This window comes from Rhamphochromis longiceps, linkage group LG20 (assembly GCF_057381845.1).
Source record: "Rhamphochromis longiceps isolate RC_006_pf linkage group LG20, R_longiceps_female_GT1.1, whole genome shotgun sequence".
Classification (NCBI taxonomy): Eukaryota; Metazoa; Chordata; class Actinopteri; order Cichliformes; family Cichlidae; genus Rhamphochromis; species Rhamphochromis longiceps.
This window is the reverse complement of record NC_140576.1, coordinates 36,548,383-36,568,070: the sequence shown is the minus strand read 5'-3', so window position 1 is coordinate 36,568,070 and position 19,688 is coordinate 36,548,383. Positions and strand designations below refer to the sequence as shown.

The 19,688-nt window shown below is 40.8% G+C and overlaps 1 protein-coding gene across 3 annotated transcripts; it reads right to left on the bottom strand.

Moving 5' to 3' along the window:
- Positions 1-1,701: 1,701 nt before the first annotated feature.
- Positions 1,702-19,430, bottom strand: LOC146645867 (tyrosine-protein phosphatase non-receptor type 7-like). Of its 3 annotated transcripts, none has more exons than XM_085394867.1 (11): positions 19,293-19,430; positions 11,098-11,264; positions 10,734-10,914; positions 9,828-9,912; positions 9,657-9,736; positions 7,138-7,275; positions 6,204-6,404; positions 5,382-5,578; positions 3,414-3,527; positions 3,244-3,328; positions 1,702-2,350 (listed from the first exon to the last, which is right to left on the bottom strand). In XM_085394867.1, the coding sequence occupies exons 2-11, from the start codon at positions 11,202-11,204 to the stop codon at positions 2,243-2,245; spliced, it is 1,296 nt and encodes a 431-aa protein (XP_085250993.1). In that variant the 5' UTR covers positions 11,205-11,264; positions 19,293-19,430; the 3' UTR covers positions 1,702-2,242. The 3 variants fall into 3 exon arrangements, with proteins under 3 accessions (XP_085250993.1, XP_085250994.1, XP_085250992.1); XM_085394868.1 differs by lacking the exon at positions 19,293-19,430 and adding an exon at positions 15,103-15,320; XM_085394866.1 differs by lacking the exon at positions 19,293-19,430 and adding an exon at positions 12,775-13,105.
- Between the last annotated feature and the right edge of the window lie 258 nt (positions 19,431-19,688).

Here is a 19,688-nt window from a genome sequence, read left to right as displayed (position 1 = left end):
ACTTGGAGCACTTTCTTTAAATGAATTCATAAAGGACTGACTCGGGAATGGCACCAGGGCCACCACTAGGGGACACCGTGAGGTGCGTCATTCGTGAAACACATTTGGCAGTAAAGGGAAGTAAATATTGTAATATCTTATCAATGACGAATAACGAGTCATTTCAGATCAAATTTTAAGGCACATCTCTAGAAATGACGTTCTGCAAACCAGATATATGTATTTTGACCTTTTACATCCCCTCTATAAAGAAGACTGTCGGCTGCTCTCTGCCCTCCCAGCAGGGCTTGTACACCTTTGCTGCCTCACGAAGGCCAAAAATGTTTAGAAGGACCCCTCGCATCCTCGATTTAACCTGTTTCATCTCTTGCCCTCTGGCAGCTGCTACGGGGCCATCTAATTAAGGACAACAGGTTTCAACAATTTTTTTAAATCTAAGATGTATAACAATGATGGGCCTCAGCAGACATCGATGATCCGTGTCTCTCTCTTCTTCTGACCTACCTCTCTGTCAGCTTCTCTCGTCCATCTCGCTCTCTCATTGCTCTGTGTTAAATCATATAAATATGATTTAATGTGTTTTGTGCAATAACTTTCACACAATGTACAAGTTATTGCACATTATGTGCGAGAACAGTCACCACTATGAAATAAATGTTTTTGTTTCTGGAATAATTAAAGCTAATATGAAGCACTTACTCACTGTGCATGTCTGCATTATTAGCAATTTTCTTTGCAATATTCACGCTATTGATAATTGATTGTGCAATAAATGCATTATTAGTAACACTTTAAACATTCATCTTTTGCACATTTACTGTTGAAATGATTGTATGTTTCCTTTCTTGCATGTGAAATCGTAGGCTCTTAGTTATAATTCCAGTAATATGAAGCCATTCATCTTAGAGTTCAACATGAACCTGGAATGGACCCGTGATTCAAGTCATAATGTAAAAATGAATTAGTCATAATTTTAATAAAGTGTTTCCCATTTACAGGCACTGAAAGTAGATGGGATGGGTCATGTTTTGCCTTGATTATGTCAAGTGCAGGACTTAAGGCTTTTAATTAAAATAATTGGACAAATAGTACACGTGGCAGAATCTGAAACCAGAATCACATTTTGTTAAAAGACCATTTTTTCTATAACAAACTTTGAACATCGGTCACGGCACAGATCATTGTTTCCAGGCAAAGCTGCCCCAGTTTCATGTCCATGACACAGAGGACCAGAAACAAGCACCAGCGCCCTGAATGTTTGATCTGCTTTCTGATGATTCACTTTGAACAGCTGGCAGCTGAAGGAATTTTGAATGCACAGCAACACCAACGAAAAATCATTTCTGATGTCAGGAGGTGCGCTGTTTGAACAGAAGAATGTTACATCTTTTAATATTTTTGCTCGAAGGGCTGAAGAAGCATTTTTCTTCAGCATACCACCCTCATCTCTGGACACAAGGGTCCTTACATGTTTACCTGCTGTCCAGATATTTCCATAGGGTGTACTTACTTATTCACAGGACTTTATTGGAAGCTTAAAACATAGAATTAAAATATTTAAACTTTCTGAAAAAAATTTAATGCAGAGCTGGTCGGCTGAATGTGTCCTTTAAAAATTGCTGAGTGAAAAAGTATTTATATTCATAATTTATTGATCTGATTGTTTTATACACATTAGTCTCTAAAGGAGATCAAAAAACAGCAGATTTCAACAAGGCTCAAGAGGTGTTTTTGTTTCATAAATTAACAGAATGGGTCAAATAATAAGAGAGAAACATGGTGATCCAATGATTTGTGATTGTCAAACATGCCACTGCTGATGTGACAAACTGTCCTGGTCGCATTTCATGAAGAGATCTATGTGATTTGTTTTGATACCCTCAAATGTTCTGACTATTAAAACATGTCTTCATACTTAGCAGGCCATATTTAGAGTTAAACAAATGAATGTGTGTGGTAAATAGCTGCTCGAAAAACACCACAGCCAAGCCAATGAATATTCCTGCCTTATTTTATTTAATTAGTCTGATTCAGTCTTAGTCTGTCATGAACATGATGCTTTTGATCTTCTAATTATTCCTATTCTCTGCTTGTTCAGTCAAATTGGAGCCAAACACCAGTTCTTTGGGGCCCCTGTAGGATCCTCCTCGTCCCCCTGCTGGTGCATCAGTTCTGCTGCTGCTGGCGTCTTTCTCCTCGCTTCTCCTGGACTTCTCTGAAGACACTGCTGGTTATCCAGGTTCTATGAGATCTTCCTGTTCTGTTTGCTGTGTAGCTCGAGGTTCTGCAGCTGTATGCTGACCTGGTCCTCTGGGTTCTGCTGGCTCTGAGGCAGTGTGCCAGGCTGGTTCTGTAAATATTCAGAATTGGTACACTGTTTACAACCTCAAACCAAAAATTACAGACGCAGCTGTCCTCTGATGGCTGCTGTGGTTCAGGTGATTAAGGTGCGGCTGATGTTACATGTTTCATTGCTAACACACAAACTGTTGTTTATTTGGATTCAGTTCCAACCACATCATCCTGCCACCACAGACATGCACCACCGCACCAACTGTTGATGAAAACAGTTCCCACCAAGTTCTAACTATTTTGGTGCAAAGCGCTGTGCAGCAATGACTGCATATATTAACACTAGGCAGCAATCTGTGGCTGCAGCGCCAATAATGGCCACTCGAGGCTCTAACAGTCCCCACAGACTGTATGAACAGAGTCAGTGTGGAAGTGCCTTAAAGCTGCATTTCTGGTTGTTTACAAGACTGTGGCTCCCGTTGCACTTACTCAATACAGCTCAGTACAACTTATCATGTCATTTGTGGTAGCAAATACACTTAAAAAACAGGCTAAAGTAGGGTATGCTCACAGGCTTGTGATGGACAAGCCTGTGAGCCTATAGTGTCCCTCAGTATCATGCTTAGATTCAGGCACACTCCCCAGGTCTAGTTTAAAAAACTGTGCCCCAACTAGTGGGTCACACCGCCACGATTGACTCCATCTTTTATATACAGTCTATGAATTGTCGCATAGGGCACATACCCGACAACAACACCAGGACCCCCAAAAACTGTTTTTATAGTTGCTGCCACTCAATGTGCAATAAATCTACAAACACATTTAAAGAAGGAAAATCAGAAAACTAGACTTTTTGAATGATCTGTTTGTTGTTTTTAGACATTTGTATAAACCACTGGGCTCAGAGCTGAAGGCCACAGGCAGCAGTCTCGGCAGGGTGCTGCTGTGTACCTGTTTCTGCTGCAGCTGGGAGCTGTACTGGGCCAGTGTGGAGTACAAGAACTGGTACTGCTCTGAGGTCTGGATCATACCGCCCCTGCAAATGAGCAGACCACAGGTTTTAAACATGCAACTGCATGTTAAAGACGGACTGCAAAGGAAAGAGAGAGGAAAACACCCACCTGTCGAGTCGAAGCTGACAAACTGTCTCCAGGACATCAGCTTGCCCGGTTTCTCTGAGCTGCTGACAGCCGATAGTGCTGGCTATAAAACAGCCTGTCCGCCCGATACCTGCACTGTAGAGGGGAGGACAGGGGAGATGTTAGGAGAACAGCAGTGTAGATTTAGGATGAGTATTGTATTCATCCGACTCATCCATCTGTCTCATCAACACAAAGAACAAAATCTTGATCAATCAAATAATAATCAAAGTTTTTAGAGCTCCACCTTTGGATGCAGTTCTTACTTGAGAACAGGAACAATTACAAAGATTGTCTTGTGACAGTCCTACGATATTCAGCTAAAAAGCGGCTAATGTGGAGGAGATGATAGGGAAGGTTTCTAGAAAAGTTGGTAAGATCCATGACCTTTGTGCTGACTTTTCTTTGAACTCAGTCACAGCAGATTTATTTACTCTTTGCTCAGAATCTCTGGTTTCTGTGTGCTTCAGGCATGCAGCAGCATATTGGTACTCAAAGACGTGTGTCAGGTCACCGCAGCCCCATCGCTTTAAACTTTTATCTGTCCTCTCTGCTGTGGTTGGCTGCTCAGTCAAGGCAGCCACCCCTGCTCTCAGGCAGGAAGCAGCTTTCGACACATCGGCCGCGGCTCTGGTTTGACACATCGCAGTCTGTTCACCCATAACCATCACGCTGCTCTCAGCGGATGTATTTCAAGAGTGGTTTATTGATGCATGTTTTAACTTCTGTTTATGGTCCTCACTCTCCTTTATGTACACAATGTATTTTATATTTTACTGTATTATTGTCTTTTTGGATTATTGCAAAGCACCTTCTTGTGCAAAGAGGTCTATACTTCAGTTTAAAAACATGTTCCTGAATGGTCACACAGCTGCCTTGTCGTCAAGCACAAGTAAACGTAAAGTTATTTTTGTAAAATTAGTTTGTAAATCAGTTATGTTTTGTGACTTTATTTGAAGCAAATTTTTTGCACACAAGCTTTTATTTAGAAAATTCTTTTGCCCTTCCAGGGTGGGACTTGTTGCGTTTATTTCAGTGCAGGAGAAAAATGAAACTGTAGCTGGTTAGCACTTAGTTCTCTTTTACCAACGTTGTTTATAAAAACATGGTGCAATGATCAACTTCTTCATTTTAATGCATAAACAGCATAAACAGCTGTTCTGTTCTCTTGTGACTTTTTCATAATGAGATTTAATTGGCCAGTGGCCTCTTCTGTGGAGCCAGCTCCCAGTTTGGATTCAGGAGACAGACACGATCTCTACTTTAAAGATTAGACTTAAAACTTTCCTTTTTTAAGAAACGTAAAGTTAGGGCTGGATCAGATGACCCTGAATCCTCCCTTAGTTACACTGCAATAGACCTGCTGGGGTTTCCCATGATGCTTTGAGTGATTCTTCTTCACTCACTATGTGTTTATACACCTCTCTGCATTTAATCATAAATTATTATAAATCTCTGTCTCTCTTCCCCAGCCTGTCTTTGTCCTGTCTTCCTCCACTCATTGCTAACCAATCACAGCAGATGGCCCCGCCCCTCCCTGAGCCTGTTTCCGCTGGAAGTTTCTTCCTGTTAAAGGGAGTTTTTCCTCCCACTGTGCTTGCTTGGAGGGGATCATATGATTATTGGGGTTTGCACTCTATCATTAAATAGTCTTTTCTTTACTATGTAAAGCACCTTGAGGGGACTGTTGTTGTGATTTGGTGCTATATACTAAATAAAAATCAAATGAATTGAGTCGTAGCCACTGGAGCTTGACAGCAGATTTTATTTATTTGGCTAACTTGTTTATTTCTCTCAATGCTGTGAGCAAAATGAAGCGAGAGAAGTGACGCTTTAGTTGAGTAAGATATGACACCTGTCTGTGTTTCGTCAGGTAACGTGAACTAACCAGAACCAATTTTATCCATTTTGAGAAATCACAATTTTTTTTGAAGGAAAACTAAAACTGACCTGCAGTGGATGATGATTGGTCCAGGGCTGGAGGCGGGCGCAGAGACTTCCTGAGAGCTAGAGGGCGGCACGAGGGACTTGCTGTACGTCTCCACCTCTTCCACCAGCCTTAGATATGGAGCTATGCATTGTGGGATATGATGGTCAGGCCAAGATGTGAACCAGTAGTGTCTGACGTGTCGACACTCTGAATGGAGCTGAAAGCACACAAACACACAGTTATCAAACAAAACCAGGTGCACAGACTCAGGTGCTTCTGTTGGTTTTATTTTGGAAATGTGCATTTATAATAAAGTACTATTTTATTTCTTCCTAAAATTTAAAAAGGTTTTAAACCTTAAGTAAACTAAACTTATCAGCCAAATGTGAATGAATTGTTTTTTTTATTCGTTACAAAGATGTTTTTGTTAGACTGACAAGGAAACCCACATGGAAAAGAAATAGTAAAAACTTTAAAAGACGTAATTTCATTTTCACTGATCATGATTCTGCTTTAGTTCACTCAGCTACTTCCACTCACTGCTATGAATGTACAAACCTAATAACATCTTCTAGAAGCTTTAAGAAGCTGATAAAAGCCTAAGAAATATTTCATAAGTCTGTAATCAGAGTGGTTTCACCAGAAAAAAACCCAAACACCTCTGCAGATGTCTAATCGGTCCATCTTTGTTTAACCACAAAGCATTTAAGCAGTGCAGCTTTGTAGAGCAGGACTGCAATAACATCAGTCATCCATTTAGACAGTGATCTTCAGAAATGACAAACATTTAACACATGGCTTCATCTGGCTCATGGAGGTGAAATCTGCGAACTCTACTGTACCTGAATCTCCATATCTGTGACCGTGAATCCGTCTTTCTCTCGGCTGTCTTTCACTCTGATAAGGAATCTGCCGATTTGTCTCGTCTCTCCTTCCTCTTCATTTTCCTTCTCCCTCTGCCCGTCCTTCTCCTCCGTGTCTTCGTCCTCCTCCTTTACCCTCTTCGTCTTGTCTCTCGGCTGTGGCCAGTACACCTCACATTTCTTCAAACAGACAAACAGCCAAGTGTTCAGATCCATAATCAGATGGATGTAGCATGAATGCACAGCTCAGTGCACAGTAGAATACAAGAATAAAGTCACATTAAATGGAGTAGAAAATATACAACATAAATATATATAATAAATATAATAAATAATAATAAAAAGCAGCTTTCTTTAATGGACTCTGTACATCATATTTACTGATGAAAGCTGGCCTGCCAATCACCCACGCAGAATTTCTTAATACAGAGGAAGCTGCGTGAGTAAACATGCATGACTAGAACTGTGGTTGTTATTTTGTGCGATATCTGTGTTGTTGTGCAACAGCGAATTCAGCTGCAACTTCTAATTTAACGTTGTCACTTTAATCAATCTGAACCTTGGTGAAAAGGCGCTGCTGTGCTCCATCTTGAATACAACGGCTCCCAGTGTACTGACAGTCCACAACAATTTTGGCTGCTCATCACTCAGGCTACCTGACAGATTTGGCACCCTGTGAGGTCATCCTGTTCCCCCGAAATAAAGTTCAGGTTGAACTTTTGACACAATGGAGGAGATCCAGTGAAATGAAGACAACCAGGGAGTGTCTCAAGAGCGACAGCAGTGCAGAGGAGGGTGTGCCGCTGCATAATGTCACTACTTCAGTTTGTTTTTCCACAAATTTGCGGTGCAGCACAGCTATTACACAAAAGGATGAAATGAACACAGGGAAACAACACTTGTGTCTCCTCACCTCGTTGTTCTCCTTCAGCCTCGTAACCATGACGATGATACTGCTCCTCTCCTGCCACACCATGTCCCAGAAGTCTCCCACGGTGTGCACCATGGGCCCCTGGGTAGCGATGTAGGCCCTGGGAGCCCCTTTGTAGCCCTGCCACATAAAGAGCATCAAATCTCACAACAATCAGTCAGTAAACTTTCTCACAGTATAATGCTTTACTCTGAGGTCAATACCAGGACACTAGAACCACTGGAGGTTCTAGTGTCAAAAATGTAGGTATAGGAAGGAAATATTTAATGATATTTTGGAGGAAACTGAGACTTTAGTTGTCAAATAAAATAAAGAGAAAGTCCACAGAGTTCTGTACTTGTGGTAGAGACATCTAGGGGACACCTTTTCAGCATCGTAGCTGCAGCAGTTGTGTCTTTGAGACAAAGCACAGTTCACCCAGCCCCGACGCCACAGTTTAAAGCATGTTTTACATCCTAATTTCTATTTTAGTGTTCTCTGTTTCCATCTCAGCTCTGATTAGGTGACTGACAAGCGCATTTGCTGACTTGTGGACCGGGCATTTCCAGACCAGGCTTGCACAAATCAACTATGAGGTATTTTCCAGCAGAGCTGGATGCACTCTGACCGTTTTCTTCGTGTTGTTTCATTTCTCAGGTTGGTATAAATTGATGCAAATGCAGATTAAGAAATGTCACTTGTTGTTTTTGTCACACACATTCATCATATCCCCTAGACTTCTAAAACCACCCTGGCCTCACAGGGCAGGAAGTGAATGATTCAGATTCAATAACAACTGTCAAGGGTCCAACCAGCACGCCACCAAATATAACAGGAGTTTAACTGAACGGGCAGATGAATGAATGCTACTTTTTACTTGTTGTTGCACATCAGCAGAGGCAGCAGGCGCTTCATGAAAACTGTCAAAAATTAACAACACAGGCGCACACTCCACAAACACACACAAATTGAGCTGAGGCTGCACAGTGTGAGGGATGCGTGGGCCATAAGGGAAGACAGGGGGAGGGGGAGTCGGGGACATGTCACTTCCTCCCTCACTTCCTGTGGTTTTCCTGGTTGCAAACTCCCACGCTGACAAACCGACGGCTCATATCTGAGTTTCTGTTTGTTTAGCTGTCCAACACACACACACACACACACGCACAAAACACACACGGACACACACACACGAGAAGACACCCACGCAGAGTGACAACGCTGTCACACACTCTATCAGCTTGTTTCCTTTTTAATAAAACCCTGAAGGAAACATATTTTCTTTTCTGTCACTTGACTCATTTAATCCAGGACTAAGTAATAAAATGAAACGGCTCAAATGAAAGAAAAGACATTGTTACTGAACCTGAGATCTCAATGACAGTAGCTATTTTCAAAAAACTTTATCTGCAGTACATTTTTTCAAGTATTGATAATAAATATACACTCATAGAAGATGCAGCAGCCCCGATGATGACAGCCCAGACTCTGACAGTGCAAGCCTTTAAAAGCTCCTAATCATCCCAGCACAATTTTAGAGTTAGGAGAAATGTCCAGGATTCAGTTTCTCTCTGCTGCGGTACGGCAAGGATCTCTGATAAGGACCTCTGACACGTCTTTTTAAACCACCATGAGCCTGAATTAAAAAGCCTCTTAACCGTCACTTTCTGTCTTTTTTTCTGTTTTTAGGAACAACACTGGAAATAAGCCATGGAAATTTCATAGGGAGCAGCCATCGGAAGATGGAAAGGATGGACATAGTCAGCAACAATATGTTTATGTTTATGTTCTTTATGCCAAATTCTGACCATCCAAATGTTGCAGCAGAAAACATGTCGGCGGTCTCATTAGACCAGGCAACCTTCTGTTTTCCAGAATACTTAATGTGGTCTTCTGCTGCTGTAGCCCACCTGCTTCAGGTTTCCACATGTTGTGCATTAACAGATGTTCTTCTGCGTACCTTTGCTGAAACATGGTTATTTGAGTTACTGTTGCCTTCCTATCAGCTCAAACCAGTCCGGTCATTCACCTTTCACCCTGAGAACTTCCACTCACTGGATGTTTTCTCTTTTTATGACTTTTTTTTAACTCTGTGTGTGAAAATCCCAGTATTTCTCAGCAGTTCCTGAAATAGCTGCCATATTCAAATTCGCTTAAATGACCTTTCTTCCCTATTCTGATGCTCAGAATGAACTTCACCAGATCATCTTGACCACATGTCCAGATCCTTTGAGCTTCTTTCCTGTGATCCTGTGGCTTAGATGTTTGCTGATGAGTGTATACTATCAATTTTTATTTAAACAAAAAATATATTAGTTCCAGAAAATATATCACACTTTTCATTAAACCATTAAAATTAGCAACTAAAACCACAAGAGCACAACATGCTCATTTGTGCTGAGACAAAAAAGGAGATTACAGAGACCTGATGTGGTCGGTGGGAAAGGCCCACCTGACATAGAGTGTGAGATGACAGAAATCTGTGGGGTTAGTTGACTTGGTAAGAAATAATGTTAGACTCTTACCCTGATGTAGTTGGCGTTGATGTAGCGATCAGGCCCAGGTTCATCGTCCGGGTTCCTCAGGATCACTCGGCTCTCAGGGTCTAAAGACAAACATACAAATAACGCACGGTGATAAATGGGAATAAACACACCAAGAGCTTTTCTACTGAGGTGAGACGGACAGTAACTGACTGGGGAGGATGGTTTTGTATCGGTCTTTCATCATGTGTCCCGGAACATCGAGGTCAGCAGCGTTCACAAAGTTCGGAGGGATCTTCTGTTGGGGAGACGGGAATATTAATGAATGTTAAAACTGTCCTGAAAGTTGGAGAGTTTAACAGTCTCAGAAAGCTATTCCATACCTGCTAGAAAGCACTAATTCTGGAGTAAATGTTCAGGATTTTAAGGTAATTGGTGGATCTGATGTTTTCTAGATATCATAGCTTTGCTTTTGTACTGCAGGTACATACAGTCAGACAAACAGGAAGGAGAGGAGGAAGGTAAAAAATTTCATAGACATTTGTTTTCAACTGTTTTGGGCAAAAGACTCCAATAAAGACTTCACAATATGAGCAATTTGAGGGGTTTTCCATTGTCCATGACAGTACAAAGTGCAACACAAAGTGATTGTGCTTCACTGTGTCAAAACCTGAACTTTTCAGAAGTTTCAGAATGCAACCCCATCATCCTGAGCTGATGAGCCATCTGCGGTGTTTATCTTTTACAGTGAAGACTAATATTCAGCAGTGACAATCATCAACATGAAAGTTGGGCCAGTTTAGACTTTGACACAGTGCTGCTTGTAAGACATGAAGCAAATCACAAATCTACTGAAGGTAGACCTAAAAACACGTTCAATCCAGAATCAGCAGTTACTGCTGGCACGTGTTACATGCACAGCAGGAACAGTTCAAAGGAACAGTTCTGAAGCACCGCAGCAATTTCCTAATGTTGTAAACCTGCTCAACATTTGGCAATAAACCCCATTCTGATTCTGATTCTGAAGTCCTGCAGATATTTAGTTTGTTTCACCTCATATTTCCCTTTTGTCTCTGCTTAATTTTAATGTGTTGAATGTTTGCAATGTTTTGAGTGTACCTGGTACTCTACATTCAGCGTATTTGTGTCAATGGCAGCTTCCTGCAGCAGCGTGTGTGTGAGTGGTCGTGAGGAGGTGTGAAGCAGCTGAAGCCACACCTCCTTTGGGGTGGAGACAGAACAGACAGTCTCCACCCCCAAAGTGTTCACATCCAAAAGAAGAGACAAATTAGAGCCCCGCCTGCAAAATAAGAAAACATTCAAGAGAAAAAGATGATTGATAGCAATTTTAAACTAACTAAAGAAAACATATATTGAGAGTTTTAACAAACACATTTTAGTCACAAAAGTGTAAATTTAAAAAATGACATTTTTAGAGGACTGAGGGTTTTAGAAAGCAAGATTATGCATAGTTAATGCTCACCTCTCCTGGAGCCGGACTGAAGCTTTGCGAGGAGGTGTGGTCAAGGGTGGGGGTGTCACTGGTTCCTCAGCAGGAGGGGAGGCGGAGTGCACTGCTGACATGCTCATGGTGAGTATAGGTGTATTTCAGTGGTTGGGTCCTCCTTATCTGCGCCTCACCACAGCATGCTGCAGTACAGAGAGAGAAGGAGCTTTAATATCCCCACATCATTTAGTTTTTCAGTAACCAGGAAGCAGGATAGGCTGGCAGAGTGATCGTGCGAATCAGAGCTGCTGATAACCAATCAGCAGCCACTATGCTCAAGCGTCACTGCACCCACCAAAGTCTGCTGAACTCTGGGAAAAGAAGTACACACTGTTTCTGAAGTTAATTTTTAGTCTAAACTGTAGATAAATGATTTTGGAGGTTTTTTCTTGTTTTTTCTGTAAATGTGTAAAACTGCTTCACAAAAAATTAAGACGTCACAAAGGTGATGTTCAAGTGTAAAATCAGCCAGTGAGATCTACACAAAAATGTAAAACAGGCTTAAGTGACTTGCCAATACAAGTAAGAAAGATTGAGAAAGATTGCTGACTGGGAATTACGTTTAAAGCAACGCCAAAATGTTTTAACCTCTGTTTTCGACCGTGGCGTGAAAAAAACAGCGTGTTTTGATATGAGACACAGAATATAAACCACGAAGAAGACAGAGGCTCTCTTTACCAGCCTCAGTGAAATAAACATTGCTGGAATTTCAGCTGTTTTTTGGTAAATGGCCTGTATTTATATAGCGCTTTACTAGTCCCAAAGGACCCCAAAGCGCTTTACACATCCAGTCATCCACCCATTCACACACACATTCACACACTGGTGATGAAGCTACATTGTAGCCACAGCCTGGGGCGCACTGACAGAGGCGAGGCTGCCGGACACTGGCGCCACCGGGCCCTCTGACCACCACCAGTAGGCAACGGGTGAAGTGTCTTGCCCAAGGACACAACGACCGAGACTGTCCATTTTTACATAAATTTGCTTATAAATGACTTTCTGTGAGTTCACATCCACTCTTAGTGCATTATTACTATTAGACTGATGCATCCCGATAACTAATTGAATTTCTGAATAGATGATCATGCATCTGGTGCTGCTTCTGTTGTATGCCTGTTAGTATTCTGCTCCTGTGCATTTTGGATCAGCAGTAGTTCTTCTTGGCTCTAGTCTGGCAAAGATTCAGGTCCATTTTGCCTCTAGCCCAACCTGGTTGAGTGACAACATCAGTCTAGGCACGTCAGGAAGAAATACGAAGACATTAGCAGCTTTTATCATGTAATTATGGTCACAGTAACTCAGAATGCATCATAAGAGAAAAATACTGAATATGACTCATGGGCCTGTAGTACAACAGATATTTCCCACTGCTTTTTATAACAGCTAAAAATACAAGCACTGTGTGAAAAATCAAGCAATAATATCTGAGAACCTGTATTGTCATTGTTATTACAGCAGAATGCAGGCAGCATAAGATGAATGACCGTTACAGCCCCATGCTGAAACATGTGGCTCTGCAACTGCATGACTTAACTGTATACAATTAGAGAAGCTACAGTGCAAAAAAACTGAATAAAGCGGCATTTTGGCATTTCTAAGCCTTTTTGTTGTGGCCAGTTTTCCAAAAACAGAAAGTGTGTTTGCACTCACCATTCTGTTCCTCTGTTGCTTCTCAGCTTCACTTTAACTTAAATTTCTGTTCTGTTTTGCCATTCAGGAGTTTCCAAACAAAATAAGAAGATCACACTCCACGTGTCGCTGCTGACAGCCCTCGTGATCGCAACAGTTCGTTGTTGTCATCTGACATGCTGAACAAATTATTAATGCGATGATGAGGCAGCGCTCTCGTCAGACGGAGCACAGATCTGCCATCAGTACCCGACAGACGAGACCCGATGAGCGCTGGTAGCAAACTCAGCCTGAACCCTGATGAAGTGAAAACAAGTGTGTGTAAATAAGTGTGTCTGTGTTTGTGTGTGTGTTGTCACTGTTCAGTGTGTTTCCACATCAGTTCGGACCTGAAACGTTTCAGCGTGTCTCCATCGGAAGAGAGTTTCCTCATAGCAGGAAGTCAGCACGCCCACACTTACTCAACACACTCATACAAACACACGCCTCAGTCAATAGACTCAAACATAAAGGCCAGACTTACATATATTACTATTTTGATTTTTTAGACTCAATTGAACTTCACAAAATGTGTTTCTTTAGAAAGCTGCAGAGAGTTTGTGCTTGATGCTGTTGTTATGCAACTCGATCATGAGTCAAAACTCCACCACGAGCTTAGCAAAGTTTGGATGATTCACAGAGCTGCAATAGACACATTAATGGGAAACACAGCAGGCTGGAATAAACCAGAATTACAAATCAACACGTACGTTATCTGTGCATTCACAAAACTGGTTTAAGTTCTCAGAAGTGCTGTTTAACAGAGAATCAAGATAGGAGTTAGATGGAAATGGACAATCGAGTTTCACCAGATTTTCATGGATGTCAAACATTCTCGTCTTGCTGTAATGAATTTTTGTTTTCTTTTTGTGCACGGCTCATTTGGGCTTTTACCTAGAAAACAGTAAATGTTATAAGAACCCCAGAGTGCAAACTGACAATAAGAAAAAATGCATATTAACGCTCTCTGGCTGCAGAGGCACCTTATCTCTTTGGTTATGGTTTAAGTAATTCTGGATAATCAGTAAGATATAAAAAATGGGTTTAATGTTAGGGAGGTCCTGAGGTGAGGAGTTATTTGTTCCTCTGTGCTTTAATCTGGACCTCAGGACAGTTGGGGGCATTTGTTCAGCAGACCTCAGGGGTCTTGACATAATGTGTAAACTTAAAAGATCACAGAGGCAAGACGGTGCAAACCCATGCAAACTCTGGCAGTTGGTGGAGGAGCTCCAATATGGGGGACATGAAGTCTCGCTTGCATCTGAAAATTAATAACTGTCCCGCAGCATTTTGGACCAGCTGCAGTGACTGACTGACACCTGAATAAAGACTCTTAAAGTCGAAGTGAAATGAATGCACAGCTAACGCTCTCAAAGTCTCTGAAACAGCAGAAAGATTTCATTTTTGTGAGTAGCTGGAGATGAAAGAAGCTAGCTTTGATGACAGCATTCACGTGTTTGTTCCTCGCAAAGTGCTTTTTATAAATGTTTAAAGAACCGAGGTCACAGAGGTCAGGAAACGTCTGAAACATGTAAGTTTGACGAATATGCAAAAAATCAGGAACAGCGAGGCGACTTCACAGCTCTGCATATTTTCAGGTTCCTGACAAAATGAACTTATTATGCTGAATCATGCAAACATCGGGATTCTTCTGTCACCTAACTAGAAACCTTCAATGTGGCAGCTGGAGGTGATTTTACTACTTCCATATTTCTGGGTACATTTTGAATGCAGCATAACATGCGAGTTGATTTATATTTCAAAATCTGCAGTTTTAAAATAAATGGTATTGAGTGCAAAGCACTTTGTTTATATTTGAAGTATTTGGAGTAAAAGTGCAACGCGCCATAACATAAAGATGCTAAAGTATTACATTACATTCCTCTGCTGGTCCTATCCATTCTGTCATCCAATCATGTGGAGGATTGTAAGTTAATTGTATGTTAGTCCTACAATACACACACACACACACACACACACACACACACACACACACACACACACACACACACACACACACATGAACACCACACCCCCCCTCCTGGACACACCCCTGGCCATAGCAAACGCTAAATCTTCAGGAGGTTGCTTGTTGTGCACAACATTTTCCTGGAAACACCGCATCCTCTCGAGCTTCTAATTACACTCATGTAACAAATGTAAAACAATTTGTTGCTGTGGGTTATATTTATAGTTAAAAGTACTCATCTTTTTAGGTCCCATGAGATGAAACATGGGACAGTTATTGAAGAGTTATCGACGGTTTTCAGAGATAAGAAGAGAAGAATGTCTGAAATTGATCAAGCTTACCAGATGTTTCTTAGCCATGATGTTCTGTGTAATTCAGGTCTGTAAGATGTAAATCCGTCTCTGATACTGAAGCTCCTGCTCACTTTACTCGCACAACTAATAAACTAATCAGCAGCTCAGCAAATCGCTAACTAGCACTGGAATAAATGGGTGCTCCCCATTTGTTCTCTCTCTTTCCCACCTTCCTCAAATGAAACTAATTACTTACTGACACACCGGGGGCAAGAAGAAACAAGTGAACGGAGAGGGAAAGTGATAGTAAACGAGGGAGAAAAAACAGAACATTAGGTGAAAGAGAGAGAAGAAGCAGCAGGAATAGACTTGTCCTGTTTTTCTGGCTGTTATTACCTTGGTTCAAGGTGTGCAGGTAGAGAGGGAGAGGCAGAGAGACCTGAGGGAAGAGAGAGAAAGAGAGAGAGAACGAGTGAGAGGGAAAATTAGTCAGAAAGAAAAAGAAGAAAAAAAGAGATGGAGAGATAATGAAAGAGAGGAAGAGTGAAATGCTCCGGGCGTTGATTATTAACACACCAGCAACAGCTGCTCATGAATCATTCATGTCAAATCACACAGCACATCGCTAACAGCAGCAGTACAGGAACATGCACTAATGTAACACGCATTCATATAAAACAGCAAAATAACAAACAGGAATATTAGCCTGCACCCCCTGACACTGATGGCTATTTACCACAGAGGAAACTTAAAAGTCAACCCTTTTTATGAGAAAACACTGACTCAACCTCACACCTCCACACTGTTTTTCACTCGTCGCTTGACAATGGAAAATTCTGTCCTTTGGACCTTTGAACCCCAAATGTGTGACTTTGTTTAAAGGACTTTCTGCTCCTTTAGAACATTTTTATTTTGTTTTATCGTGAAACTCCACTCGAGCCACCTGTTTTATCTCCCATCTCCCTAAAAGCTCACTTTTGACTGGGCTCTTTCTGGAAGCCTACTGAAGAGCAGCACACTGTACTTATGAGCTGCTCTCATTCGTTTTAATCTCAATATGACTTTAAATTGGAGAAATAAAGAATGTAATACTAGGCATTTTACTCCACCTGTTGAAGTGGACAGCATGTGGGACTGGATCAGTGCAGAGGGGAATCAGCAGCGACTGTTTGCTTTGTTACAAAAGCAATTTATGTATCTATGCTGCACCACACTTACTGTAGTCAGCACAAAAATGCTGGTTTTCTTTCCGAAATATATATCTCTAGTAATATTCAAGATATTCTTCCTACATCCAAGTAGAAGGGTTGGATCAGGCTTTCTAGAAAATATTGTGAAATTAACAGAGCAAAACAAACCTAGCATTAATCTTGCAGACGCGTCTAAAACCTGCATTCAGGCAGGTTAAATAGTCACTGGAGCCTAAAGACAAGTGGAAGCTAAATTTACTTGAACTTTTACACGCTTGCTAACAAAGACTGAGAAGTTTGCCCGTATTACTTTACATATTCTATATTAGGATTAAAAACAGTAACAGAAACGAAAATCTTACTCAAATCATTTATGGAGCCATAAACTCCACATTTGAGTCACCTGGAAACATGTAAAACTCATCTGGAGACTTTTCAGTAGGTTGCAGATCAAAGAGTTCATTTTAGCTTCCAGCAACTTTTCTCCTTTTGGCTAAAAAACAAATGGCCTGCTTTTATTTTTTGTCAGAAATGATGGATGCATTCTTCCATTTATCTAATAGGGGCTGATGCTCATCCTAATTTTGAGAAAAATTGCACAAAACCCCCCAAAATAACACGACGATGGAGCTGCATCTAGGACTTTAATATTGTGCAGCAATAAGAGGGAAGGGACTTGAATTTCACTTTCACTAAGTGGAATTTAAGTGAAGTTAAAGGGGTGAATGCTCGGGGAGTCTGGACTTCATTACCAAATCCTCACAGCCAGTCACCACTGCGCTAATGAAAATATGCAAGACTGTCGTCTCAATTTCAATCATGTTTTGGTAAGAGAAGTTAAACACTATGTATTTTCATACTGTCTTATACCATCCATCCATCTTTCTATGCCATGTTATATTATATTCATATTATACTTACTCAGGAGCACAGGTACAATAACAGAACAGTCTACACAGGCCCTGAGGATTAATAACTGGGCTTTAAGTGGCTCTTAGATGTCTCAAAACTTCATGTTACCAGGAAGCAAAAGGTAAATATTTGCAGCATTTCTTCTGGGTGTTAATGTGCAGATTTTCAAGGCAGTCTATAACCAAATACTGTAACAAAAATATACATTTTGCTGCTTCTTCCTTTGAGTTATATAAAAAGGTTTGAATGACATGTTTTGTATTTTAGCAGCACAGCGATGCAGAGATTAGCTCCATCTGTTGCCTCACAGCGATAACGTTCTGGCTTTAAATCTATCTTTGTGGTTGCTGTAGGTGGAGATGTGAGATAAATAAAGCTGATTGGTCAGCAAGTCGTTCAAAGTGATAAACTGATGAACATCCATTTGAAATTTCTCTAGTTTTGCATGTTTTTTTAAAGTCAAGTTACATTAACGTACAAATTTCCACCAGCAGTTTCCAGCTGTGCTCTTTTCACAACGACAAATGCTCCGTGTGAAAAGTCTCACAGCAGAAGTTTCTTTACCTCCGATGGTACAAGACATTTTTTGTTTTTTGAAAGCGTGCTACACAACAAACTGAGTCATATGTTACTGGAGAAAATACTGGGCTGAAGTCTGCAGTTCAATAGCAACAAGTAATGTGCAATAAACACAAAGATGAGTGACAATATTAAACAAAACTGTTAATGAGTTTTACTAATGATTCTGTTTCTGGAGCGCTTCCAGAGCAAATGAATGCAACTCATCCAAAAGACTTCCAGGGTTTGACGGTTGGTTTGAGTTGATATTTAGAAACTGAGAGCCAGCGTAAGAATAAAGGCTGCACAGGGAAAAAAGGACAAACACTTTTCTGTGTTTGTAATGTGTGTCTTAATTATCGTGGTTAGTACTGGTAACCATTAGCAACAGTTTCTTAACCATTACTGATGTGGTTGCTACTTTTTGTCATGCTGGCTGTCAGGTGAGGAGAGATAAAATTAAAGAGAGGGTCGGATTTTCCCTTCGCTACTTATCTGTATTTATTACAGGTGACATAATAAGCCGAGTGGCCAAGAATCACATCACACGGGCAAATACTGAACCCACGGTGCACGTACCCCCCCAAACTGAAACACCCCCCAATATTAAAACACTTTACTCAGTGTGAAAACACTGAAAGATTATTTACAACTATTTAGAACCCAGATTGATCCATAAAGGATTTTGAAAGGTTTCTCGTACATTGATAACATCACTTAATACAGTAATGTTATTGTATGCAGTATATATAAAGTTAAAAACAGTCTGTGGGGAATAAACAGCAATGGTGCAGTTATAGTTAGTATAGGTAGTTGACTGTACTTTACTGCAGTAGCTTTTGTAAAGACATTTTGTGATCAACTTCACATTTTACCAATGAAAAACAATATTTGCAACGAGATCACAGTTATGACTTTTAAGATGTTATCTGAAACAGTTAACATCAGCAGAAATATGTATTCACTCGGTCGTGGCCGGGTTCAGTATTTCTGTAAAACAACTTGCTTTTAAAAATGTTGAAATTACTTTAAAGTGGGAGGAGAAGACGCTCCACATCTAAAGCATGTTTGTGAAAGTTTTGTTGGTCACAGTTTTCACAAACAGCTGTTCCAGAAATTGAGGCTCAAATTTGTTCAGGTAAAATTAACTTACATAAATAATAACAATAATTCATGCACTACCTTTTTTTTTTACAGTATATCTTGTCAGGTCTTTTAAACATTTAATTTTATTATCCTGATTTTTCCACAATGCGTGTGAGACATATTTATAAGAATAAACATTTTATTTAAGAATCTTATTTATATCATTTTTTTAATCAACACCTAAAAGTAATATTTAGTCTGAACATATTATTTTCAGTAGATGTATGTATAAAATATTATATTAGTACTTTACATGCACTAAAACAGATTTACCTCCGTTTTTAGCATCCAGCAGTAAAGATTGCATAAACTTTGTATGATAAAAGTTTGTCATTCATATTGTATTCCTGTTATAAGTATGTCCATCACAAGTATCTCACACTGCATCCACACTCAGGTTGCCAAGTCCCCCCCCCCCCCCCTCCTCCTCACCTCTCAGAGATTCCCCGTATCCTTCGATCCTTCCTTCCCGCCTTTCTGGTCTTCCTCCTCCTCTCTTCTTTCTTCTTCTCTGTTCTCTTCTTCCGTCTCTCTCATCTGTTGCTGTTGCTTTCTGTTGTTCTCTCTTTACTTCTACCTTCGTCGCCACTTCCTTTTCTGCATCCACCCACTCACTCATTACCACACACACACACACACACACACACACACACACACACACACACACACACACACACACACACACACACACACACACATTTTTTGCGTACATATACGCTTTCTATTCCCCTCGTCCAAGGTTATGGGTCCCCCTTAGACTGCACGCCACAGGCTTTAACTCTGTGTATTTATTTGGTGTGTGTGTTTGAGGCTATCAGCAGTGTTTCA

Bases quoted from the DNA above. Each gene is read 5' to 3' on its own strand.
- LOC146645867 (XM_085394867.1), bottom strand. From the start codon at position 11,204: ATGAGCATGTCAGCAGTGCACTCCGCCTCCCCTCCTGCTGAGGAACCA. The intron at 5,579-6,203 runs GTACAGTAGAGT...GTGTGCTTTCAG, and splicing joins TCACAGATATGGAGATTCAG to CTCCATTCAGAGTGTCGACA. The intron at 2,351-3,243 runs GTACACAGCAGC...GAATATTTACAG, and splicing joins CCCAGCTGCAGCAGAAACAG to AACCAGCCTGGCACACTGCC.